This window comes from Aptenodytes patagonicus, chromosome 2, assembly GCF_965638725.1.
Source record: "Aptenodytes patagonicus chromosome 2, bAptPat1.pri.cur, whole genome shotgun sequence".
Lineage (NCBI taxonomy): Eukaryota > Metazoa > Chordata > Aves > Sphenisciformes > Spheniscidae > Aptenodytes > Aptenodytes patagonicus.
The window spans coordinates 98,639,778-98,666,786 of NC_134950.1; the positions used below are offsets into that span (position 1 = coordinate 98,639,778).

Consider the following 27,009-nt stretch of genomic DNA (forward strand, 5'->3'; position numbering starts at 1 on the left):
TCAGAGTGTTTCTGATGGGATAATTTTCTATGCAAAAAGACTGATTCATTAAAGAATTACTCATGTCATGGCCAACGTGCCAATTTCAATGGCCGTTCATCTGACAGGTGCAACAAACCCTTCTGAGATGTTTTAAATGACCAGGTGCCATTTTCCTATTTTTAAATAACCCTTCATGGTTACTCTGGCCAGACAAATGCCCTGCAAAACCCGACAGGCTGCTCCCACTGCTGCAGCCTGGGGAGGGCTTGGGGGGAGCCGAGCTCCCAAAGGTGCTGCCTAGCTTTGCCCTTTCCCTTTTCCTTTCTCATTTTGAGGACACAGGAATTGGTCCTAGTGCCTGACGGTAGCACTAAAAGTTTTACATCAACATACTGATGCTAGTGTAACTGGATAAATGATGCACATTTAGGGCCATAATCAGGGAGCCTGATGTGTAAATAAGTCCCTGCACCCAGTCAGTGGAGGGAGATAAACACCTCAGAAGATCTGTCGAGGTGATCCCAAAGCCTTATGTGAGGCACAGCGAGAGGTGCTCAAAGCCAGCAGGAGAGGAGGCCCTAGGATTCATGTGGAAAGTAGATCATCTGAACAGTGTCCACTAGGATCAAGGTGTTGTGAGGCTCAAAGTTTGGCTCCATCTTCATCAAAGCATGCCAAAGTTAGCAGCTGCCCACCTTTTCTCTTGATCATTTCTCTACACCCTCTCCAACATTGCATGATTTTATTTCAGAAATGTTGATTTTTAAAAGTCCATTCTGTTTTGGTCAAAACCAAGTAAGTTTTGAAACAATAAATCCATAAAACCTGCTGTACTTACATGTCACCTGAATGGCATGATTATCGCTCTCTGACCAGCCGACCCGTCAGATTTTCCATTAATATTAATACACAAATCCTTGCAAATTCAACTCCCATTCAACTGTTTAGGGTAATATTTTGCAGGATGAAAAGAACAGCTTTCAAAATAGAGGAAAAATCCAGAGGACACGACCACATTTCACAGGTCAGTGGCTGGGATAGCAGGAGCTGCTGAAGGAGAGCTGAAGGAACATACTCGCTCAGGGGCATTTTAGCACTCTTGTGATACGATACCCATATTCATCAGCATGCAACAATCCCCTCTCCAGATGAAAAACACTACAGATCATGTTCCTAATAAAACAGTCAATTTGCCTCCTTCTCTTTTTTGTTGTTGGCAGGAATTCCTTACAACCTCACCTCCCTGGGGCATGGCTTCCTCTCCCCCTTTGTCGATCAGGAGAAAACAAGGCTCTGTGCAACAACAAAGTCTCGCTGGCCAGCCTCAGAGACACTTGCGCCAGGTTTCAGACAGACCCAGGAAATTACTGTTGTTTTAGATGCCCTGATTATCACTAAGATAGAAACAACGATGTAGATGGGAAGCATGGTGAGAGCGCATTTCTGTCCTGACAAACATGTCAGGGTGAAAATCATGACCCCTTTAGAAAACTCCAGCAAATAAGCTCTGGACAGAGCTGTCAGGCGCCAGCAGAGGAAATTTAACTCAGCTCCCATTTCTGTACAGCTTCAAAGGTTAACTGTTTCAAATCTTGTGCCACAGCTGGGGTTTGTAGACCACTCTGAGACCAGAGTCTTTGGTGTATCTACACCAGGAAGGACGAGTGTCCTTGCTGAGTCCTATGAACTACATGCATTCTGCCCACACTTGGCTTTAGCTTAGCCAAAGGACCTGTAGGCTCAGGCATAAAGTTTACTTTGCCTTCTGAGCTCAGGTTAAGACAGAAAATAGGATGGATCTGTTTGGGCTTGAGAACAAGTGTGCATCTTTGTTAAACTCACCACGTAGACAGACACAGAGTGGTGAGACCTCAGCCTTCCCATTGAGTCTCCTAGAGCTGTTCTTATATACAGCCAGACCTTGTTCAGTGCTTGCTATATCCCGCCAGCCCCATTCAGTGGGCAAGGAGATGTTGCTCTGCTATGTGCAGGTGTCTTCAGTAGTCTCTGCTGTCAGTGGGGGGAATTTTACTTTTAAAGAAGAAAATATCATTTGATCCCAGAATATTTAAAGGTCGTTACTAGAAAGCAAACTACTTGAGGCTTCACTTTTGTAACACTGCTCAAGTATTCTCTACTGCACTTACATCTAAAGTAATTCACTCTTTGTTAGCAGCCTTTTGTGTGACAGTCACACAGTGGTAGTAAAGCCATTTCTCTCAAGGAAGAAATTAAGAGCCTGATCTGCAAAAACATGCTTGCAATTAACATACCTAATTGGCACATGAACTTCATGCAATTGCATATGCAAGCTCACAACCACATGGTGATTTAGGTGTTACATTGGTAGAAGCATTTCAATTACCCCTTACCTGACTAGATCAATGAGTATCAACAGTACCCTGCCCAAGCTCAGAGGATGACTAATGCCAAAGATGTAAGAAGATGGGATAAGCCCAGTAATTAGAGAAGACTGAGATTTTTTAAAATCATATCATTGGAAAAAAGAAATCTGTACAACACCGAGGAGGATAAATCACAAATAATTAAGCAAATACTAGCTTTTAAACAGCTACACCCACCCATAATGGACACCACCGTAATATCTTTTCCATAATGTGAGTTTCTTCTTAAGCCCCATCTGCTAGCAATTACATTATGTCTTTAAATCATCAGGGCTGATATTTCATATAACATTTTTCCTCACTATTGTAGCTTTGAATGTTGCCATTATTCAGATAAATTGCTAATTCTTTTCAGAATCCTGCTAAGTTATTGGACTTAGAGGTGTTGTATGCTCCAGTGAGTTACCTGTATTATACACTCCAACAGAACAAAGAAGTGCAGGGAGTCAAAGGTGTTAATGTAACCTTGTTTACAGCACTACCCAACAACCGTATGAGAGACCTACTGGCTAATTCTGTTTTGTGCAAAAATGAAGAGTCAGCTGATTTTTGTTGGAAAGAATAGGAATCACTGTTGTTTAAGTGACTGTCCTGGGGGTTTTCAGAACTGCTCACATCATACTTCAACCTACCAAGGGGAGGAGGGAGTCATTGTATGAATTACTCCTGCAATATTTCATGAGCTAGTAAATTTTCTATGGAAATTATCCAGCTTGATGAAAATGTCTGTATTTCAAACCTCACAAGAGTCTGATTTAGAAGAGAAATAGTGCTCGTTTACTGCAGCTTCATTGAAGACAAAGATGGAGAGAACCTGAAGTGTTGAAATGTTAACATTCCAAGAAAACTAATTATCATATTTTCACTTGCAAACTTCAAACCTGCTGCTAATTAATCTCTGTGGAAAGGCTGTGTATGAATCAAATTATAATGTAAGTCAGATTATATGGGATGAGATGTATAACATGCCCTGCCACTGAGGAGAAATGAAATGGATTGCTTGCACAGAAACGACAAAAAACCCAAAGAGCTTGCTTTTCATTAGTGCACCAATCTGTACCAGCCGGCTGATGACAGATTCACCCCAACGGAGTGTTGCAAACCACCTTGAATTTTCAAAAGTTTGCCTGTGGTCACAAATTATCTAGATGCAAGGAGAAAAAACTATTTGACTGAGCAAACCTTGATGCGGCACTTGCAGAGTTCTGTTGTGAAAACATCTTGAGGGCAATCAAGTGCCATTAGCACATGTCAATGAAGCTTCCCATGAATTACTACAAAAATTACAGTTAAGTGTACTCCTCCTCCATCACTGTCCAACCTCTCTGACAAAACAGTTTGGATATCTGTTGAAGTATTACAGAAATTAACACCTCTCTGCCAGTATAGTACTCAGAAGCATGTCAGCAGACAATTAGTTTGGTCCATCTGCACTAACGCCTTTATATAATTCATGTATTGATTATAGGATTAAAATTATTTGTTACCATTCACTCTAGAAATACTATATTGTGCGTATAATGGGGATAGCAAAGGAGACTTGAATAAAACAGTTCTCATTGAAAAGTGAAAGAAAATACATGTTTTCTAAAAACAAGATCACGTTTACAACCTCCCTAAGTAAATTCCATGGAGTTTGACTAAATCATTTTGTTTTCAATTTATGGTCTTATCATATGAGATATCACATGGCAACCAAAAAAGAAATGCTGTAAATAGCTGATAATACTTGCCTCTGCACAGTTTGCCTTTCTTTTTATCTTCTTTTATTCTATTAACTTATTGTCATGCAACTTTCAGATTCAGAGAAGCTTGCATAGCTGTTTGGTTTTTTTACCCATTTTTCATCTTTTTTTTTTTCTCTTTACGATGGGATACAACATGGAATCAAGAAAGTCCTGTGCAGTGTTACTCTACTGGCTCAAATTCTAATGCCATTTTCATTAGTTTACTTGTTGATTATATCTGTTCTACCGTTGTTATAATTTATTACAAGGCTTCTTTTTGTGTGCACACCTGTTTAAGCAGTTCCACTTGTTAGACCTATCCACCCAGACAAAAGAAGCTTTTTCTTTACCTAGGCTGCATTACCTTGTTTTCCACAGCTTGCATATACACGCTTTGTGACGAATTACTAATCAACTGTTGTGAGGTTTAATGGCATGCCTGGGTATGGTCAGCATAGTTGGCTATTCCAGATGCTTCCTACCATCCGCATTTCGCCGCTTTCTTCTTTTCACCCACCACTCCCTGTGGACTAAATACTCTAAAAGAACAGCAAGCGAAGTGTTTCAGAACCATCTGGCCAATTTGATCCTACACAGTTCAAGGCCTCGTCGTTTCATACAGAAATAATTTTATTTTAAATCTAAGAGGCGATGGAATGCTACACTCTTTTCTGACCTTACGTTTTGCTCTATTTTCTCTAACATCCCATTACTGGGCTGAGCCTTCCCTCTGCTCATCTCATGACTTTCAATCTCTATTTAATCTTCAAAAAAATACAGACTCTGCCTTCAATAATTTATCCCAGATGAGAATCTGACCTTATATGCACAGATCACGTAGAAGTTCAGTGAGATATGGCCCTATTTCCTCCCTTCTCCTTTGCTTACATAGACAGATGGAAATTCTGGCCCTAATGAAGTCAGTGCAAGTTTTGCTGTTGACTGCAAAGGGGTCAAGGTTTCCCTCCTACAATTTCTGTAGCAGATAGGTGATTATTTCTTATTGCCTAGTCTTGTCCTCTCAACATGCTGAGCTGAATTGTCCTGGACTAGCGGGGTAGTTTACTTGTACTGGTTAAAACAATTGTGCATTACCCCAGATCAACATAGTGATTTATTCATACTGGTGCTTAAGGAATTTAATTCTATATTACTGCTAATTTTTCTGGATATGATCAAAATCAGTTTTGCTACTGCTTTCTAGTCTGCTATGCTACTCTTACAGCAAACTTCATTTTGATTCTTGGTAGAATCTAAATTGCTGGAGACACTGTACTGAAAGCTCCAGTGAGCAGCTTCCAAATTTTTTACAACATGGGTTAAGGTTAGGAAGAAGAAACCTGATAGTGAACTCACAAAATGCTAGGCTTCTAAAAGATCACTAAAACTAGTTGAGGGAAAAGAAACCACAAATCAAAATTATAAGACCATATCTTCTACTGCAGCTTGAGTGATCTCAGCCATTTGTTATTTTTTAAAGATATAATACAGACTACATGAGGTAGAACTTACAAATATAAGGTATAACTCATAGTCAGAAAGAGTTTGCAAACAGAAGAGTGAACAAATAAAAAGGAAATTTACACTTTCTATTCTTTTGCTTTCTCAACATGTTTTCATTTCTCCATTTGCAGACCAGTGATATCTAAATCAGTGATTTTAGAAGAGGAGAATTCTTTTAGGGGAACCAAAAGTAACATGACTGTACAGCTATTTTTTCCCATAAACTTCTCTTACCTGGCATTTCTCACTACCCACTTTGTGCCGCGCTTTCCTTGGTGTAGCACCAGCTCTCAGAGGACTTCAGTCTTTGCCCTTGGCTTCTCCCTATCCATCATCCACCTGTCTTTGCAAGCAGGGTCCAAACTCCAGCACGGGAGCAAGTCCAGGACCATAAGAAGAGACAAATTACAGTGATCTCAGGTGTGGTACTGCCTGCCTTCAGCAGCCTCCACCTGTGGCTGAGCAGCTTTGCTGCAGCACAGACTACCTGGAGGGTCATGAAGTTTCCTCTAAGACAAGACGAAAAGTTAAACTCCTCATGCTAAATGGGTTAAATGACTTGCTCTCTGCCAGCTCTCATAACACCTACATGTCCGACATCGGTTTCCTCTCTTGCCACTGCTGATTCCTCTAGCAAGGGCAGGATTTTGCCCTCAACTATTCACAAGTAATTAATGCATTATTGAACAGGAATAAATAGATAGCAATTAAATAACAAGTATTAATGACTTATTTATTAACATATTAATAGTTGGCCTGAGAGTAATAAATGCAAATTAGTGTAAAGTGGTACCAAAAATTGTGTCGATAATAGGCCCTGAAGTAATCTTGTGTGTTCAAGATAATTACAAATATATTTTCCTTTCAAAAAACTACTGCCGGGTAATTTTTTATGGTTTGCTATAATATCATTTTAGAATTAGAAAATTAGCCCTAGTCTCATTAAAATAATTTTGCAGTGCATCAGGCTTTATTTCAAGTGTAAGTTTCACATTATCTTCTCATCTATAGAGCTTGCATTTTTTTTCAGAAACCCGCGCTATATGCAAACCTTTTGGGCCTATGCTTGGTATACTAACGGTGTTGTTTCAGCTTACTGCTTGTACAACTTTTCTCATCATTAGTATTATTATGTAAGAAGTTCCACTGCAAGCAGTGGTGATACCTTGAGGGCTAAATCCAGTAAAAACCACCGATGACGAGATTTTTTCCTTTTTACCGCTGCTGACAGCAATTCACCTGATAAATAGTTCAGAGGCTTTGAACATGAGCAAAGTGGTGCACTGGGCACTGCACACCTAACAACGGATCCAGCCACAACAGACCCCATTCAGAAAATGATCCCTGGTCAGAACCTGTTTTACTAGAAATGCTTTCCTCTTTTTTTTTTTTTTCCCTTTTATTTTTTTAAATTCTTATCTGCTTGGGCAGAAGAAAACCCCGCTTGCTACTGTGGCTCTGAACTGTCACTTAACTTTGGGTAACTGATTACTTCATGAGGACAGCAAGTCATTGTCACTTTTGTCACATCTACCAAAAAAAAGAAAGGGTTGGCTAAAATCCAGAGTCCTGACCTCATCACTGAACTGCTGTCATCAATGGCAAGTTAATGTATTCCTGTCTGCCATTGGTCCTGATATTCCTGATTCTGAAATTTCACATACATTTAACATGTGCCCATCTCCAGTAAAAGGTCAGCAAATATTCAGCTCTGCCTCCATATTTGTAACAGGTTGAGGAATGAAGGTCCAGGCTTCCTCCTAGCAAAGGGTGGCCAGAACACTCTTCCTGCAAATGTTTGTTTCTACAGATGTTTCTGTCTGCCTCTGTCGGTGGCATTTTTACTTCTTTGCAGCTTTCCTCATTAAAGGCATTGTAAATGACTTCTTCCAAAATAATCAAGTGCATTTCTGTATGGTAAGGGGCTTTGGTGGCGCTCTCCCTACAGTGCCTTCCAAACTGCTACGTAAATGTGATTGTGGCCGTGTAATCTGTGTACCTGGAAATATAATTCGTTTTGTTGCTAATGAAGGTCCTACGGCACAAATTTATTAAAGGTATACTTTTCCATGGGATAATAATTGGGTCGATAATATTAAACTCATAGGCTCATTATTTAATTGCAAGGGCAGATTATGAATACAGCTTCTAAAATGTATTTTAATGAAAAACACTACATCCTGACCTAATCATATCAACCTTATGCTATCTAATTAAGGATGCAAAAAATCATTAGAGTTGCAAAATATTAGTTCCAGCTCCATCAGGCTGCTAGCTGCCCCTTCATGAATATATATATTTTTTTACTCTGTGATAAATAGTTAATGAGGTAAAAATGACAAAATTTGCATGTAGGCAAATTAGTTTAATAGAGTGATGTCTTCCTGGTCTACAGAAAGTGACCTTTTTCCTATCAAAAGAATGACTAAAAATACTTTGAAATGATGGCATGGATGTCATTCCACAAATGACAAATCGCTTCTCTGAACAATATAAAAATTATAAAATGCAATAACCTTAAATTCTCATCATACTGTAAATGTGTCCTCTGCTGCTGCATTTATCAATTTAATAAAAGGAAATTAAGCATATTATAAAATACCCATTTATGGGGCAATTTTTAATCCAGGGAATAAAAATGAGAAGCACATGGTTAATAGCAAGAAAATATTGCAAAAACGTAGACCTATTTTTTCCAGAAGGTTTGACTGACTATTTACTTGAATGACCTCCATTTAAAATATATTTTTTATATGGAGTGATGTAAGATATGGCAGTCTCATGCTTCCCTTTATAAAAATTGCTCACAGTTAATTTAGTATCTTATTTAAAAATTAACACATTAATAATGCACACAATAAGGCCTAGTGATGTGTCTTCCATACTGATTACTTTGTACAATTAGACATACAAAAAGAAAGGGACAAGATAAATACCTTATGCAAATTCATGGCAGAAAAAAGGGTCTTTTAGTATCTGCAATGCCTAGGAGCATAAAAGACCTGAAAACATAGTTCCTAGTCCTGCAGGGAGATGCTCCATGTGGAGAACATATTTCTGGAAGGGAGCAAGTTTTTATTACAAAACCAGATTTGCCAAAGAGCTAACGACATTTGGTTTGATGGTTCTCTTTTCCATCAAAATAATATAAACAAGAAATTGGAGTAGAAGGGGAAGATTTCAGGTTTCTGAAGAACACTGGTTGTATTTTCACAGTATTCGTGTTTCGTACAGATAGCTTGGGAGTTTTGGACAGTCGTCTCCACTCACAAATTTTCCTTATTGTGAGGCAGATCCTGTGCCCAGTGAAGTAAATGATAGAGATCTGACTGATGCCAGGGATGCAAATTTCTGCACACTTTCTGCATTATTCCTATCTCCTTATATCGTACAGTCTGCACCAGTATGTCCCATAGAGAACGGGAATGTTTAACACTGTCACAGCCTGGCATTTGGTTAGGGCTGATATAAAGGAAAAGGCATGAAATTTGTGCAGATGTAAACAGAATAGGAATCAGAAACTTGGGGACTGAGGGAAAGACAAAAGTGTGCATCGCTCCACTTTGCCAAACGAAGTGCACAGTGCTCCCTAGGCAGCACAGGGGAGTCCTCCCTCTACTCTGACCGCACCCTCCCTCCTGCTGGATCTGGCTGAGGCTGGGTCCATTTTAAAGGATCTCAGAGCAAGATCAGGTACTCACATTTCAATATGGCATTTCATACATGCCAAGCTGCATACTGGGAACAAAACTACGCACTTACATATGTCTATAGGTATGGGTCATGTTTTTCAATGTTCTGCCCTCTGAAGTATGTCTTATTATAGCAGTGGATATGCCCCTCTACTCTGCTCTGGTGAGACCCCACCTGGAGTACGGCGTCCAGCTCTGGAGCCCTCAGCACAGGAAAGACATGGGCCTATTGGAGCAGGTCCGTAAGAGGGCCACGAAAATGATCAGGGGGATGGAACACCTCTCATATGAGGAAAGGCTGAGAGAGTTGGGGTTGTTCAGCCTAGAGAAGAGAAGGCTCCAGGGATACCTTATTGCAGCCTTTCAGTACTTAAAGGGGGCTTATAAGAAAGACGGGGGCAAACTTTTTAGCAGGGCCTGTTTACAAGGGGTAATGTTTTTAAACTAAAAGAGGATAGATTTAGACTAGATATAAGGAAGAAATTTTTTACAATGAGGGTGGTGAAGTGCTGGCACAGGTTGCCCAGAGAGGTGGTGGATGCCCCATCCCTGGAAACATTCAAGGTCAGGTTGGACGGGGCTCTGAGCAACCTGATCTAGTTGAAGATGTCCCTGCCCACGGCAGGGGGGTTGGACTAGATGACCTTTAGAAGTCACTTCCAACCCAAACTATTCTATGATTCTATGACAATCCATATTTCTTCCATTCAGGGGCAGACTATTTGTATACAGAGAAGTAATTTTTCTTTCCATTCTTTTCCATTTGTCTTTACCCTCCATCCTCTCCTTCTTTTCCCCCCCTTTTTTTCCCTCCCCTCCCCCCCCCCCCCAGCCCTTTCTGTACTGCTGCCAGAAATGATATGCTGGTAATATCATTAGAAATGTATTCAGTACTTGAAACAGAAAAGTAGTTGTTTGCAGTTGCCTTATCCACCACTTTTTCCACATGGTATTGGTAGTCCTGGCATGTCAAATGGGGTCCACTATATATATTCTTTGTTTGACCTTACTTAACATGTAACAAAGGTAACAGAAACCAATCATCAGTGGCTATGCTTTGACTTACTGTAGAAAGTTTTTGAGTGCAACAAAAGGGTGATTTTGCTTACTGGAGTAAAGCCAGTAAGTGCTATCTGTATAAAAAGTGGGAATGTCTGAGGCAGGTGGCTGTGGTAGCACATTCACTCGTTCATACCTTTTTCCTCCCCTCTGTTGAAATGCAATGCGGTGCTCTGCACTTTCCCACAAAAATTAAGCTTACTGAGTATCTGCTTTTTCGTTCAATTGGCACATTCACCTTTTTAATCTTTCTTTCAGGGTCCAGACTGTCATCATGAAAAAAAGTGGAAAACAATTACAGCTGTGCCAGATGTTTATAGCAGTGACAACTGAGGCTATATATTTATATAAACTGCTGATCTTTCAGAGGTAGCTATAGGGACTTGAAAAACCTGCAGACCCTAATCTGAAATCACTTGTTCCAGCGGGTTAGAAAAGAAAACAAAACAAACAACTCATACAAACTTAAGAGGACTAATTTCCTTCCTATCTTAAGTCTGTTCATTTTTATATTCAAGCATGAGAGTTACTGAACAAAGCATTGTGCACAGAGGCACTCATAGATGTATAAATCCAACTGATGAGCACTTTAACATTTGTCCAAGAGCTGTTTTATAAGATAGTCCTATGGGAATTAATAATGTTGATGCAAAGCTAGAAAGCAAGGAGGAAAACGTCCCTCGCAGAAGGAAGACAATGACCCTCACAGACTACTGACCATGTTACTTCTGTTATTTCCAATTCTCTGAAAGCAATTATGACCAGAAGCCTCATTTGTGGATGGCATCCCCAACACTGGACTCTTTGCAAACACAGATACATCTCCTGCACATCACAGCTTAAAGTCTGTATATGGGACTAGAGACTAGTGGCTTAATGGAAAAGGAAGAGGAATTATTTTGATAGCTAAAGTAGAGCTTTTCTCCTACCTCCTCCTACACATTTCCAACTCAGCCCACTCCCCTGGGCAATCCTGGAAGGAAAGGGCCAGGAAGGAGAGCATGGCTATCACATCTGACTCACCAAACTTACACCCCCTCCTCAGGGCAGCCCCATCCATGCCCTTGCAGGGAGCAAAGTCGACTTGTCCATAGAGCTTCCCAGTTTGCTGAGCTGGCTGAGAAATTATCTGGGGTGGTACTGACATTTAAACAAGTAGCAAGCCTCTACAATCCAGTCAAGAATCACCAGATGGCATAGATAATTTTTGACATCAATGATGCCGCTAAGCCTTTGGATACTAAGCAGATTGTAGCCCCTCAAGATGTTCAGGCCATGTACATACAACCTTCTCACAAAATTCTCCTGAACATGCTTCTTAGCTTCTCCATTCAAAGAAGCACCCTAAGAAAAATTTTCTTGTATATCTAGGTTCTTTTAGGTAATACACAGGAATACAAAACATTAATTTGGACCAGTATGTCACAGACTCCTTTTGGAGACTCTGTTCACCACTCACCATCCGTCTTTCACCGTTGATTCCTCTCCACTGCTCAGCCCTCTTCATAATGTAGCTCAGCTCCTGATTGGAAATCTCCAAGTCCAATGGAACGAAGAATGTGCCTTCCTCACCATGAATGCGTCGAAATACATCCAACAGCCAACCTTCACTATGTAGCCTAAGGATAGGAATGACACACTTGGTTCTTCTTTGACAGGACTCTTCATGCAAAAAAGAAAAAGGTGTCTTACCCTTCTGTAGACTTCTAAAGCTTGGCCATGACTATATTCTCTACCCATGAGTAAGAAGCTTCTTTCCCACAAGTTCTCCAACATAAAACCCTCCGCAGCCCTCTGGAGACTTTACAATACCTGAATCAAATCACATAAACTTAAGCTGCAATTTCTTTTAATTATTTCAAGATACTGACTTCCCAAAAAGATCCTGATCTTCCTTTGCTTCAGAAATGTCCAATGTCTGTACTTAACATTGGGCTGGGTAACTAGTTCCAGTGCTTACATGGAGTACCTCAGTTAGGCATGAATGGAAGTCCTGCTGTGCCAGGGTTCAATAACGGGCAAACCACATCATATAGAAAGGAACTACTCACCATTTTTTTCAACCCCAAGCCTGAAGTCTATACAATCTAAACTTCTCTTGATGTTAGAAAAGTTCATTTCATTTGTTGGCTTTGTTTTTCTATGACATTTCTGTGCTGTGGTAGGGAATTGAATAAGCACTACGCAGTAAAATTTTCTACCACAAGAAAGGCTTGCTGTGTGGTATTTCTTAATGTAGGTGAAACCAAGAAATATTGTGAGGCTTTTGGAAAAACCTAATGTCACATTTTTAGCCTTAAATGAACTTTAAAACTTCAAAACATTGCTGTTTAATTCAAATGGAACCTCTTCAAGTTCATCTCTTTCTCATTCTACTTTTATTCCAAAACCAGGGGTTCAGAAAATAAAGATCAGAAAATCTGGAACCTCAATCTTGGATATTGAACTGAGGTCTTTCCTTTTGTAGCCTCTTCCAAGCTAATACTTCATTACAATTCAGCCATTGCTTGGTGCCAGTCTCAGCTTTTCCGTCCTTTCCAGAGACTGGCTGGGTAGTCATGAGAAGCGTGGGGATTGCTGTGTGGCACTGCAACCAACAAAAAGCCCAGATTTCTGTGGGGCTGTACAGGTCCTTCATTTCTTGGCAGGTGGGAGAGAGAGCACAGGCACAACTCCTTTGACCCTCTGAACTCTCATCCTTCTCATGTACAGCAACACTAGACACAGTTCTTGTGGCTGATCCTTATTCTTGGGTCTTATATTGGCATGTATGTGCTAACCAATGCGTGTGCGGGCGGAGGGCAGTGGCCTGTTTAAGTAAATCAGAATGAAGTTCACATTTGCACTAGCTCTACATCTCACCTTACAGTGCACACAGTAATTGCAGAGAAGCACACTCAATAAGCTGTTTAGTACAATTTTGCCCACAACTGAGATTTAGTGTGGAACAGAAATAAGGAGACGCACCAACAGACAGTTTTTCAACCTGACCTCAGGAGGAGCTTTAGCTCTCTCTTCAAAGGGGAATATGAACCTTAGGGTCAAGCTCTATATCCAAGAGTTTCTGTGATGGAGTAGCTATTCTGATACTGAAATCTGTCAGCCTGGCTCAACATCAGATTAGGGACTTATATCTCCCGCTTTGCTGCAAAGGCTCTCTCTGTACTTTTTTCCCCACCCTTCCTTTCTGAAACATTCCTTTTTGAAGCTGCAGCCCTAAATTTGCTGTAGTTTCCAAGATGTCATTTTGGGATTCTCTTATCAAAAAAGGAGAGCAGCTGGAAGATAACCTAATCGAGATGTAGGTAGTCCTTGGAATATAAACAAACTTGCTACAAGAAATACAGAAAAAGCTCTAAAGTGTGAAATGCAAATCAGTGCTAAGACAGAGTAGGATATTAAAGTATCTTAAAACATGCTACAGAAGAGAAGATTTTTTAAAAATAACTAATACCCTTCACAGAGTAATTTTCCAGATTCCACAGCATCTTCAAAGAAAAGTTAGTCTCTTAATCCCTGGATCTACATTAGATATTCTTTCAACACAATAGATACATTTTTGCAAACATTGACTCATAACTTAGAATTATCTTGTGCTTAGTTGAAAAACTAGCAATCAAGTTGGTGAGCTTTCTGGCCTTCCGCTCATATTAAAACAATAATATTCTATGGTGTTCGTCTTTGAAATTCCAGGTCAGCAATTTAAATGACTTGCCACTTATCTTGCTAAACAAGAAAAAGACCTTGCCATTTATTTAAGCTCACTTAATGTAACATTCTAATTTCAAATGAAGTAAAATTTAATGCAGTTAAATTACTGTCTATTTGCTGCCATAAACATTTTCTATATGAAGATTTTAAGCACATGGTTATAAACAATACAATTAACTTTGAATTAATTAAGAATCATGAAGCCTCTCTTCCAGCTTTGTTCCTTTTGCCCAAAAGTACTCAGCCTGCTCCTGTTACCTGCTTTAATTTCTTTTCTTTGGCACAAAAACTAATAAAACACTTCTTGTATCTTAACATGGCTTCTTATAAATATGACTAATAATTTCTATTGCTAATGCAATAAAGAGCAAAACAAAACTCAGATGCTATTTTCTAGAGATATGAGACCCAGTATAATACTTACAAGTTCATTTATTCATCAGAAAGAACAGAAAACATTGAAATTATTTGCTATCCAGAGTCAGATCAAAAAATGGATTTCTCAAAAATTTACACAAACCAAAAATTGAAGGGTAGAGTGGTTTAAAACAATTTATTACATCTTTGCTTGAGCCTTTCTCATACTTTTTTGGAAAACAACTGTAAAAAATATATAAATAATTTTGCTGTTAACATTGAAAAATGTAGCTTTTTGAAGCTTTTCCCAAAAAAATATTTCAATACCAGGAAATTTAGACTCTTTCCAGCAGACACTTTTAGTTGAGATGGGTCTGCATTTTCTCACAATACAGAAAACATTTCACCAACAAATTTCTGACTGTTTCTAATGTCTAGTGGAATTAAAATGAAGGAATTGTAACCAGTGCCAGTTCATTTTTCCAAAAAGTAATTAAAATATCTCTCCATGCTAGATGTACTACAGACTCCCAAGACACCCAAGGGGAGCCAGATTTATTGAGGTATGTTATTTTATAAAGACACAAATAGATGCCTACTGCTGTTTATCCCCTGCCCATGATTTCATTCACTTCCTGGTTGTTCATCAGTGCCACCATGAAGCTTTCTAGCTGTGGCAGAAACAGACACTTCCCCTACTTTCTTTGGTGGTCTGGTGGGTTCACTGTTCTTGTCCCTTTTTTATACTCTGCTGAACGCTTCTGTTAAATGGCAAATTGCTGGGTAATTCTAACCAATGGCCAACAGCTGGACCACCAACTCCACCATCCAACAGCCAAAGTCTTCCCTGTGGACTGGGTGTCTTAGGACACAGAAAACATCCCTCAATATTTATATTGGTTTACCTTACAAAAGAAAGATGTTGTGGATGCCTGTGTAAAAAATATATGTTTTATGAGTCAAGCAACATTACATTTGAATGTCTTTGAGATATAATACCCAAGAAATATTCACACATATTCATACTACTGCCTTGGTTATAATACTATTTTCTCTTGAAAACAAATGCTGTTATATCAATATTCAGGAAACAATGTTATGAATTGCAAAGATTCTTCCCTTAAAAACATTTTAAAAGGTTTTAATGCTATCATTAGTGGACTGCCAATGTGCTGCTCAAGAGTCCTAGCCAGGTCCAAGGTTCCCACTGTGTTGGGCTGTGGACATACAAGGAAGAGAAAAAGTTGATCCAATTTCAGAAGCTCGTAGTATAACTTTACTCTGCACAGACTCCAGTATTCAAAGTGTTTCTTTTTGTTATCAAGCAAAGAACTTCAAAGACCTTATGCACTCTAACAGATTTTGTTATCTTCCCTTTGCTTTTGTACTTTGCTATGAATCATTTTTAAAATGTGTCGTACTAAGACAACTTTTTTCCCCTAGTAACATTCTCTCCCCACCCCTTTATTGGAAAACATTATGGGAAAATTGATCCAGAAGGAAAGGAACCTTTGACGATCTTGCACCTGTTCCCCAGACAATGAAGATGTTGGTAATATTCTCATAAAAACCTGCCTTACAAATGTTTTAATTTAAATTAATTTTCCTGAGTAATAAACGACAGCAGCTAAAACTTACGAAGCTATTCAAAACTATTAAGCCAATGATTAAGAAGGCATTAACATCTCAAAAACTAATTAACTAGACTACCAGTACATTGGAGTTGTGTACAGCTTCCAGGAATGCAGGAGCTTTGAAATACTTTGCAGAAATTTAGATTGCCATTTATCTTTTTCTGCCTGCTGCAACAGTCTGTGGGAAGGAGACTGAGGGATGATTCTGTCAGATGGGGGGCGTACGCTGAGCTTTTCTGTTCTTACACCTGCCTGCATCTTGCCTTCACGTATGGCTTTTTATTGGTGCTTGCCACCACTCCATGTTCATCACTGGGTGAATCAAAGGCCAGTACAAAATCCATACTGCATTATAGATGAGTCACTCAGAAAAAAAGAAAATACACTTTTTCATTCAATACATTAGACAACCTATCTTCTCATTCATTTCAGTGTCCCACACCTGTCCCTATTGACTGTACAGCTAATGGTGCAAGAAAAGTAGTTGGTCAAATTTCATGATGAACTGAATATTGATAATGGGCTAAAGTCATGGAAAAATTATTTGGATTAAGTCATGTCATGCAGTGGGTTAAAGCCTCAGTCACATCAAGTCAAAAATCCTGTATCATCAAAAGGCTGTAAGACTCTGGGAGCCACTGCGGACTCAGATTTTGCAGTTCACACCATATGCACCATTCTGAATTTTTCCTATTTCTCACAAAAATCCTGCTTGGAAGACTAAAGGCAATGTCTTCCAAAGTACCTAGATGAAAGGTACACACACTTTAGAGCTTAAACCCTTGACACAGACACCATTGTCTGAAGCCAAAGGAACAGAGAGGCTCCTAGACTCTATGAAAAATCATTATATCAATTGTGTTCCTGTTGAGGAAATAAGTGGCTCCCTCTCTGACTCGCTGTGCCCACCAAATACCAGTGCATTAAAAGCTAAGCAGGAGCTAACCCCCTCCTTGACTGTCTGCAATTCTGGGCTCTGGATATGTGACGTTGATATGTCTTTTCATGTCACCTTATTTTATCTTACAGGAGAACGGGCTTGAGCCTAAGCTCCTAAGGGAATAATGAGATAAAAAGACATACCTTAAGAAGTACAGGTACAACACCGTTGATGAGATGATGAACAGGACTGTATAAAGCATCACAGTGATTAAGGCACCAGGAATCCCTGACTCCTCTGCTCTTACAAAGACCCAGTAGAGCTTTGCAGCATCAGCAATGGGTTTCTCTACACTGTTCCCAAGTCGCTGTCATGGGGGAAAAAATCAACATAAGAAAATGCCAAACCTGATTAGACTATTTACCTATAGACACAAAAGAACCTGAATTTCTTTATAAGAAGGATTCAACTATAATTTGTGTGGCACACAACTTGAAACTTAGGAGTCTGCTACACAGAATTTGAAATTAACCATGAGATGTGAAATAAACTATTTTCTGGCTTATTTTAGTACAATTAAAATCTACCCTATAGAGGTGGCTTATGGAACAAAACCCATGTCACAGTGAAAATACTCAATGTGAGCTTTGTTAGCATATTTCAGGGGAAGTGGAGGGGGAAGAAGGCTGAAATTTGCCTTATTTCAATGACCAGAGAGGCATAATATTGAATGATTTATGCTACTGTTTTTAGGAGTGCTGAGTAAGCAGAAAACACTTGTGCCAATGCATAATTCCAAACTGACCAGTCTCAAAATGACTTGCCCTTGTCACAAGAAAAATGCTGGTTCCTACCAAACTCAGCATGTTACATTATTTTGAACATGTGCACTTTGGAGGATGTATACACACCAATTCCCGATTTCAGATCAAGTCAGTGTTTGGTGCTACCGCTGGAAAACAAGAGTAACCATCATGTTATCTGAAATGCCAAATGGAAGTATCAGGGCATCTGCATGTGTTGCTAGCTGACACCTAGGATAGCTTTTCCACTAGCCTGGCAAACAACAGCATCAGTCAAAGAAGGTAGTGGATTCAAAAAACTTCACTGAGAACCAATGAGGTGAGAAAAATGGAGAAAGCAACTGCAAGTAGATCAACAGGGGACACCGGCAGGGTTTTGTTAAGTTTTGCCCAAAGGGGTTGACCTTTTTTCAGTGCAAAAGAGACAAGTTCCCCCTTATGAAGCAGCATTTTAATTTATGTACATGCATTATTCAAGTCTGTCTGTAACGTTTTAAGTCAGAAAATCAGATAGTTCCTTCACCCCCCACTCCTAGTGTCCAGTCAGTCCAGTTTGGGAAGCCACAAAGAACAGCCTGTAACACTGAATAACCAAAAAGTATCAGCATTATTTTATGATATAGCTCTCATTTAATTTCTTTCTTTCCTGAGAAGAAAGAGAGACACAATGAGACCAATACCTCTGAAGGGGTCTGACTGTACTGTACTCCCACTGCTGTGGTGGAATTAAAAATACCTCTTAACTGTACCAAGTAGCAACCTTAAGTTGTATCATTAATAGCTTCTCCAAAGGTACATGACTGTCGTATACCCTACTTAGTTATGCTATTAATAGTTTATGTTCAACTGCTCTGTAAACGAATAAACATGTATAACTATTTTCATTCTACTGAAGATGAAACAAATCTTTAGCATGCTAAATATTGGTAAGGAATTAATAGTCATAGAACAAAAATAGTAATTTAATTGGGAGTAAGGTCGTTTGTGTATTTTTGCAAAGATTCACAAAGAATCCTGAAGGTTTCGTAGCACTCTGTTTCATTATACTTCCAGTAAAACATGGAAAAAGGTTTTCCAAAAATCTATTTTCCTTTTTTTTCCATATCTGGTTCTTAAGAACCAGCTACTGTATTGACATATTATTGCCCTCTGCTGGATCAATTTAGAAGAATTCAGCTACATATCATGGGTCTTCTACTGCTCAGAGCTAAAATAAATTCCTCTCTTCACTTTTTTCTTTTTAAAGTGAGACAATGACAGCCATATCCCTATTAAATCATGTTAACACATTTTGCAAGGATGTGAAACTGCACCACCAAAAACATCCAGTATTTATCATTCAGAGAGGGAGTCTGTGACCTTTAGGCTTCAGGAAACCTGCACCTTCCTAAGCAACTTGCCTGGACTAATACTCAGGAAGAGTCAAAACTTCCTCCCCATTTTTTGCTACCTTTGCAGCGACATGCATAATAAAGACAAGACAATTACAAGTCCAATGATGAGCTGTACAAAGACTGAGATTCTTGAGTATATTTCTGTTCTCTCTCCACCCTTTGCAACACTGCCAAGTTTCTGTAATGGAAAATACAAGTCCCAGGAGAAAGGTAATAGCATATAAAGACTAGTCACTAATTCAGATCTGTCCGTATTCTTTACAAAAAAGTTAAAATACATTATCTCCTGGTTCTGTTCTACCTCCTTGTTCTATCCTCTCTTCTTGCAAAAAAAAGCTGTCTGCCTCCACCACTTTCTTACCAAAGAGACTGTCTACCAAGGAAAATCCTCTGCACAGCAGTCACATCCTGACATGCCTCCAGAGAGGCAAAAGTCTGAATGGCAAGTAAGAATAAATTTCTCTCTTAATCAAGCAGTTCTTTCTGGCAAGGCAAAAATGGCATGGGGCAAGTGTATCTTTCTATCCATTTTTTCTAACAAAGAGATTGTGTTAATCCTTCTGTGGTCCTCAAAGACATGATCTTTGAGGTGAGACAAGGTGTCTTCATTTTAAATTGTTTCAATAGTATCTGTCAATATCTGTCTTAGGTATTTATCACACCACAGAGTGATGGTCATGTGAGCACTTCACAGTCTCTTTTATGATGACACGTATCCATGTGGCTAAAGAGATGTTACTCTCTGCATTTTACAAGCTACGGAGAGACCAAGTGACTGGTCCTGGGAAAGCTCTGGCAGAACTGGAACTAGAACTGGATTCTCCAAAATGATAGGGAAGTTTCATACCCCTGGAACATCCTTCTACAAGCTGATAGTAAATCAAGCCTGGAATCACACATTTGACAGAGTATCTTGAACTATGAGTTGAAACCCCCCAAACATGCAACTGGCTCTCTAGTCTTCCCTTAATAATAAAAAAAACCCAGTTAGTAAACAGAGAAACCTTTGTCTCCAGGGCTGTCATCTTTCAAGTATTAAGGCCATTTAGGATACTAAAATATATTCTAGCACTAAAATAACTCATATTACCGCAACACAACATTTTAAAAATGCTTGATCTAAAATATATTGGCAAGTAAATCTGAAATAGCTGCTGAAAGAATGCCAGGAGAAAAAAAAAAAATTCAAATGCAATAACGAAAACACATGTAAGAGATATAGTTTCATTTTGGAAAGGATACACACAGTATATTGTGTAATATTTGAACAAATGAGTTTCTACCAAAGATAATCTTGGTGGGTAAAATTGCCAAATTTTCAGTATGAGGTACAGAGAGCGCTGTGCTTTTTTAACGTTGTAATGAAAAACTTAGTTACCTTATTCGTATCTCATGTTTCCTTCTGACCAAGCAAAGAAGCCCTATTTGAAATTGGTAATGAATGCAGTCTGACTAAAACTGAACACAATTCCACTGAAGTCAACGGCAATGATTTTCTCAATGCAAGTGTGGGAAAGACAAGGCAGACCTCAGACTTTCCTCCAGTTTTTATGAATACACCAGTATTGGGGGGAGGGGGAAGCCTTTTAAATATTTAAATATTTCTAGCCTGGATATTGGGGAAATACCCCTTTTTCTCCTAGGAAAACAATTCATCATCAGAATAATTACAATTAAAATTCAATTCTGTGCATGGTTTACACCATGAAATTTAAAAAAACCCCAGAAGTCTGTCCAAGTGAATATTACACTGTGTTGCCACATGCTTAAAATATTGCAATTACCTCCCAAGTGAGCTCCAATTAAATTTCTTGAACAGCTGAAATTTTTAATTTTCAAAACCACTGCAATGGGAAACAGCATGTAAACAGTGGAAAATCACATTTTTAACAGGACTTCTTAAAAGCAGAGCACAGGTTAGTGGATGAGGAACCAAGAGACCTGAGAAAACCTGATCCACAGCAAGGATTGTGGATTACTACTGGATCTGGAGCAAGCAACAGAAACAAAGATCTCTTTGAAAGCCAGACAAGGGCAGAAGAACAGCAATACCACGCCCCCAGAAAAGCTTGCAGCACCCTGCACCCATCAGAAGGACCCCATGTCACCTACACAGTGAGAGCCAAATCTGAAACGCATGTTCTGGAAGGCCAGGCATTACCTCAGACATGATAAAAGCCCCCAGCCATCAAAGCACAGATGAGCTACACAGTGCATACGTAGGCACAGATAAAGTCGAGAGCTTTGCTCTCATAATTTTACATGTGGTGAAGCTGTTTCCTTAAAGATGTCTGTCTTTCAATCTCAAAAGTCTTTTTAGGCGTGCCAGCAAGTTATGTTACCTACGTTGCATGTCAGAAAAGTGCACGATAACCTCTCCTTTTGGTTTTGCTATTTTTTCAGTTTGTCTGTTTCAGCACTTAGAAAAATCTGAAGCGCTAATAATCAGGACTGCTCATTAACCCATCTCCATTAACATCCAAAATTGCAGTAATCCTTTTCAAAGCAGATGCAATCATTCCAGTGGTGGATTTACTTTCTTATTTCCGTATATGGCTTGTACAGTGCTTTTAATTTTATGCAGAAACACAGTGACTCCATTAGATGGGAATTTTGTTAATAAAAAGGTAATGTATAACGTTATTATTTAATTTCTTTTTAACTTTCATGTTCCATTGCCAGGGGTGGAATTTCATATTTTTCAGTGATTCACTGAATAAAACACACTTCTACATCAAGGTCTCATGTCCAAGTTATTTTAAGTGACTTACCCCCAGGACTGAATCCACTACGAACACTGCCAAGGGGTCTAGCACTGTCCAGAGTCCCAGAGCTATGATAAACTTTGACAAGAAGGAAGGGAATGAGTCAAACAGCTGCTGACAGCCCCATCTGATCAGGACCATAAGAAGCAGCCCTGCGTTCAAGGTTAGGGGTCCCACCACAACCATGACCAACTCTTCACTGGTCTGCAGCAAGGAGTTCTGGTAGCACAGTTTGACAGTGTGAGGAAAAAGCTGGAATCTGTACATAAGCAAAAGAGAGAGTTTGTCTGTGCTCCTGGGCAAACCATTAAAAAAACATAGAATAATGCATACAGCACGTTGCATTGTAAAGTTGCATCCCTATCTTGGTCACAATCCTCTGACCAAAAACTGTATGAAGCCACGCAAAAAAATAAAATTTTTCTCCTCCTCCTGCCTCTGCGTCCTTTGATGCCCTCTGACTCTCAGTTTAGTGGATGCACATCCAGGCCCTTGGGACTGTGCAGGCAGGGCTGTAGGAAGACATTGGCTCCCAGAAGCACCAATATGAGCACAGGCCCCAGGAGCTCACTCCTCTCTGCATACTGCAGCACTGCTGGACACTCCACAAAGTGGAAAATGTGTCAAGGAAGACATAGCTTTTAGCATCCCTAAAGTGACGGAAAATGTCCCTCTTGCCACCATGGGATGGTGGGATTTGAAAAGCTCGCACAATGAGCAAATTTGCTGGCGCTGTAGGAGGCAGGAACTGCCTGGCATTGTCAGCTGCACACAGATGCTGAAATTTAAGGCAAATATTTCCAGCGAATCGAAGTGGCTTAAATTTTGCTCCTGAGTAAAGGTGATGTGGTTTGATTCTCACTTCAGTTTTGACTCGTGAGTGCTACCACTGTATTTGGCGGGACTAGAGTGTGCTCAACTCAGTCTCTTTTGCGGGCACACAGCTACAGATTTGCATGCTGATCCAGGGCATCTTGGCTCGAGAACATTATCCTTTATCTAGTTGACTGCCTAGGACAGCTGTGATTAGTGGCTTCGAACATGACTACCTCTCTCTCACATGCTGCTTCCTTCTGTTGTGTTTCCTTTGCTTTCACAGACTCTTGATGCTTGGCCTCCCAAAAGTTTTAATGCCAGCTGGCTAAGCCCGCCTCGTTTGTGCAAGGCCAGAAGTGAGAGATGGCTGGCTTTGCATTAAGCTCTAGAAGACCACCTTAACAATACCCAGTGCTGTCCAGAGTCTGCTCAGGCACCCTGTTCAAATTTTAGTCAATAATTCCACTATCACAGCAGACACAGGTCACAGAGTTGCATGTTACTGGCTCCTACTGACTGATTCAGGTTTGCATGATGCTTTAAAGTGAAGAAAAGAAAAAAAAAGTTTCTGTTGGAGAAATCTTCCCTTCCCTAAACATGACTGATCTTTTTTGCTCTGTAAACCCATTCTCTACCCCATAGCAACATATGGAGAACCAGGTATATATCACCTTGTGGACTTGTTCTCCATCTTTTTTTTTTTCATGTCAAGTAATGACAAGTAATGATTTTCCTGGAACTCTCTAGAGAGCTCTGAATCCCAAGTTAAAGTCAGTGTATCATATAGTTAAAATATGTCAACCCATTGTAGCCCTCACAGTAAAATTGATATATCAAAGTTAAATTCTTCAAAGTATTTTACTCATAGATCAACTTTGGTAACATCAAACATGATATAAATGCTTCTTCAGTTTTGTGCAATTCTTAGGCATTTTGAAATACTTGATCCAAAATGATAAATGATTCTTGTACCCTGCTGGGTATCTCAGAGGGTGAGAGGTAGGCATGACACAAGATGCGCAAATAGACACATCCTGTTCTGGGTTGAAAATTTACATTATTAACACCTTCACCTTTCTGTTAGGGTCACATTTACATATCAGATCATCTGGAGTCTGGATGTGGTCCTTGTTCTCCTAGTCTCTGCAGGGGCTCCTATCGGGGCTTGCATACAGAGCCCTTAGCACGAGTCTTAGTCGTCAGTTCTCTTCATAGTGCGAAAGAACCATTTTGAATCAAGCTATTTGTAGAAATATTCCGACAGAGAAAGAAGGCAGCAGGACTTACTTTGTAACAGGAACAGAGATGGTCTGAAGGAAGAGCCATTGGCTCAAATAATGCAGGTAAAGTCTCACAAACCAAAGCAAAACTACCAGCAGCACGAGCAGCCAGAAGTCCCTGGAGCGCCAGTGTGTGGCTCCCAGCTCTGAGAAGGCTGCATATACTACGAAATGGAAACGCTCGACAACCCGCCTGGACAGTTTCACTTCAGCAGCAGAACGGCAGCTGGAAATATATGGAAATAAAACAAAGAGTCGGTCAGAAAAACATACAAGAAATAGCAGTCCCTAAAACACTGTAGAGTCCTGCTATACAGACAAATGTGGCACACACTCTGATCGTAACTTTTGATTGACCGACGCATCTGACAGAAAAAAAAGGAACAGTTTTTTCCATTGCAGTCTAGATGATAGGTGGCTTCCTCCCAGAAATCATGCTGCTATTTTTATAAAGAAAACAACAAATCACATTTAAAACAAAGTTTTTAAAAGTCTTTTGCTTTCATTTTGATTTTAATTTTCTCACAAATTGCTCTCTGAGGAACACTTTATCACTTATTTTCCTTCTGAGAAAATGGTAAAAGAACTTGTCATATTTGTACTGAAAAAGTATTCATTTTATTGAAAAACAGCTTTCTGGCATTTGGGTAAGAGAGCTTCAGTCAAATATTTCAGTACACAATGTGGGCTAAAACTTCTCTTTAAACTAGTTTCAAGTGAGAGAGAAAATAGAAGGGAACTTGCACTGTACAGTATTCTGCTACTGAGTGCGGTGTGATTTGCCCTTTAAGCTAATTACTATACTGCTTCAAAGGAGGAAAAAAAAAAAAAAAAAGAGATGAGATGCAGAGATGCAGCCTTGGCATTATGTTTCCAAGAAACTGGAGTCTCTCAGCTGATTCAAAGCTGAAAAGACAGTAGCTTCTTTGACCTTTTGAAACTTGTAACTGCTATGCTTATTTCCACTGATTTAAATGATAAGCAACTGAGATGCACAACTCTAGGACTAAATATGATGTCATCATGCTCAAACTGTTATTTATATTGATTAAGGCTTCTGAAAGTTCAGAAATAAAAAGATCTTTTTGTGGAAGAAAACATGCTGGGTTGTTAAAGTGTAGCATATGACTGGAGAAGAAGCGACAGCAATACTTGCACTGTATTTCATACTCTTAAAGCATTTTCCTGCCTACACATATGAATTTCTTAAATAGCTGTGTACATTTCTTTCTCCAGCAGTCACAAAGAGAACTGCAAATAGCCATGGAGAAACTTAAAAGGATTCTGCATTTGGTCTAGGTTTGAATGAGCAGGAGAAATAAAAATCCCAAACTTGCCAGCCATAGGTCTGATTTTGAGACCAGACTTAGGTCTGGATTTTGGGACCAGTCTTAGCATCATGTTATTCCTGACCCTCAGTGTTGAGCAAGATGCCTGTGTAGGAGAAGGCATGCTGTCAGCTAGCACCTTTTCTCATGAGAAGGCTCAAGCTTTAGTTACCTGATTGATTGAAGAACAGGAGGAGAAGTTGTCAGGGACACACCACAAAAAATAGGTTTTGGGTCACAAGAAGGCCTCAAGTACAAATCACCAAAACTTCTCACAGAAGGATCTGTTGGGCTGAGACAGGTGATCCTTGCAGTGACTATAGGTTGATCTGTCAGGGGTTTTGAAGGGCTTTTTGAGACACTACAGTCCTCTTTGCTTATATCCTAATCAGTCACAAAGTCCTACTTTACAGACTTAGGGCCACATCATTAATCACCTTCCTCATATTGTAATTATTTACCCACAGCAGCCTACAGGAACATCACAACAAATTTCATTAACATTATGAAATCATAGTCTAGGCTTGTGTGAGAAAAAGACAAAGAAAGTTGAAAAATAAGAAATATAATTGGCTGTGGTATCATACTAAAAAAACCATGGCATTCTGGATGTTCTGAATTCTGAAGCTAGATTGTACTACATTTCCTTTTATATAAAATAAATTTTTGTCATCTTTAATAATTTCCATCACAGTCTACTCTTAAGGTATTCACTCCTTGAAGAGAGTTAATAGGGTAGGATTAGCTACACAGTTATTTTAGTTAGACCAAATAGTTTGTGCAAAAAAAGGAAAAAATATAAATAAAAAAGAAAAGAAAAAAGAATACTATTTTAGCTCATAATTCTCTTCTCATCCTTCATCAAACAAGCAGAATTACATAGATGTTCTACCCAGCCTCGCTCATGTCAGAAATCCACATCCTATAGGGATCACTGCCAATCTTCATCCCTGTGCTGAGAGCACGAGTAACCATATATTTTCCACAAAAATCTGGATTGAGATCACCTCCTCATTTCATGTAAGAGTCATTTGCTACTAGATTATTTGGGCTCAGTTTACTAAATGAAGCTACCTCTGAACAAGTAACACCAGAGTGACATGTTCAATATACCACCTGTAAAATGTTTCAAGACATAAATCCTTCCTCCAACGCAACACACAGATTGAGAAGGAGGGCGCGCAGCTCAGAGTGCTGAAAATACCGAGTCCTCTTTCATTCACAGCTGTCTTGAGCACCAGAAACACTGAGAAACGTCAGTGACCAAAATGCTGGGTTGGGAAGGTGAGGTAACCTCCTAATGGAGGCAGGATTCTGGTGATGCAATCAGTGCTTTCACAGGAGTTTCATGAATACACTGACTCCAGCTCTGTAACTCATTGTGTGGAAGCTGCTTGCGTAAGCACTATGAGCACGCGATACAAAGTGGGGTTATCGAACCTCCCTAAGATTTAGGCAGCAATGAAAATATTCAATCTGTGCCTTCATCGCTCCATTGCTCCCCAGCCTACTTGCACTTCCAAGAGGTCAAAATAGAGCTAATGCCTCCACCTGTGAGCTATCAAGAAAGTTGCACTTTTTTAGGACATGAAGATGAAAAAGAGCAGAATGGAGGTCTGTGCGTTGTCACCCCTGCTGAGACGCTGGCTCAGCCATGGGAATCCACCTACTCA

The 27,009-nt window shown here is 39.6% G+C and overlaps 1 protein-coding gene across 1 annotated transcript in view; it reads right to left on the reverse strand.

The window, feature by feature from the left end:
* Nucleotides 1-27,009, reverse strand: part of LOC143157278 (uncharacterized) — a 129,607-nt gene that overhangs the window by 35,267 nt on the left and 67,331 nt on the right. Inside the window, exons 8-11 of the mRNA XM_076332098.1 lie at nt 24,016-24,234; nt 21,919-22,171; nt 17,154-17,317; nt 11,828-11,987 (exon numbers count right to left, since the gene is read on the reverse strand). Coding sequence (XP_076188213.1) covers nt 11,828-11,987; nt 17,154-17,317; nt 21,919-22,171; nt 24,016-24,234 — 796 coding nt within the window. The remainder of the gene's footprint in view (nt 1-11,827; nt 11,988-17,153; nt 17,318-21,918; nt 22,172-24,015; nt 24,235-27,009) is intronic.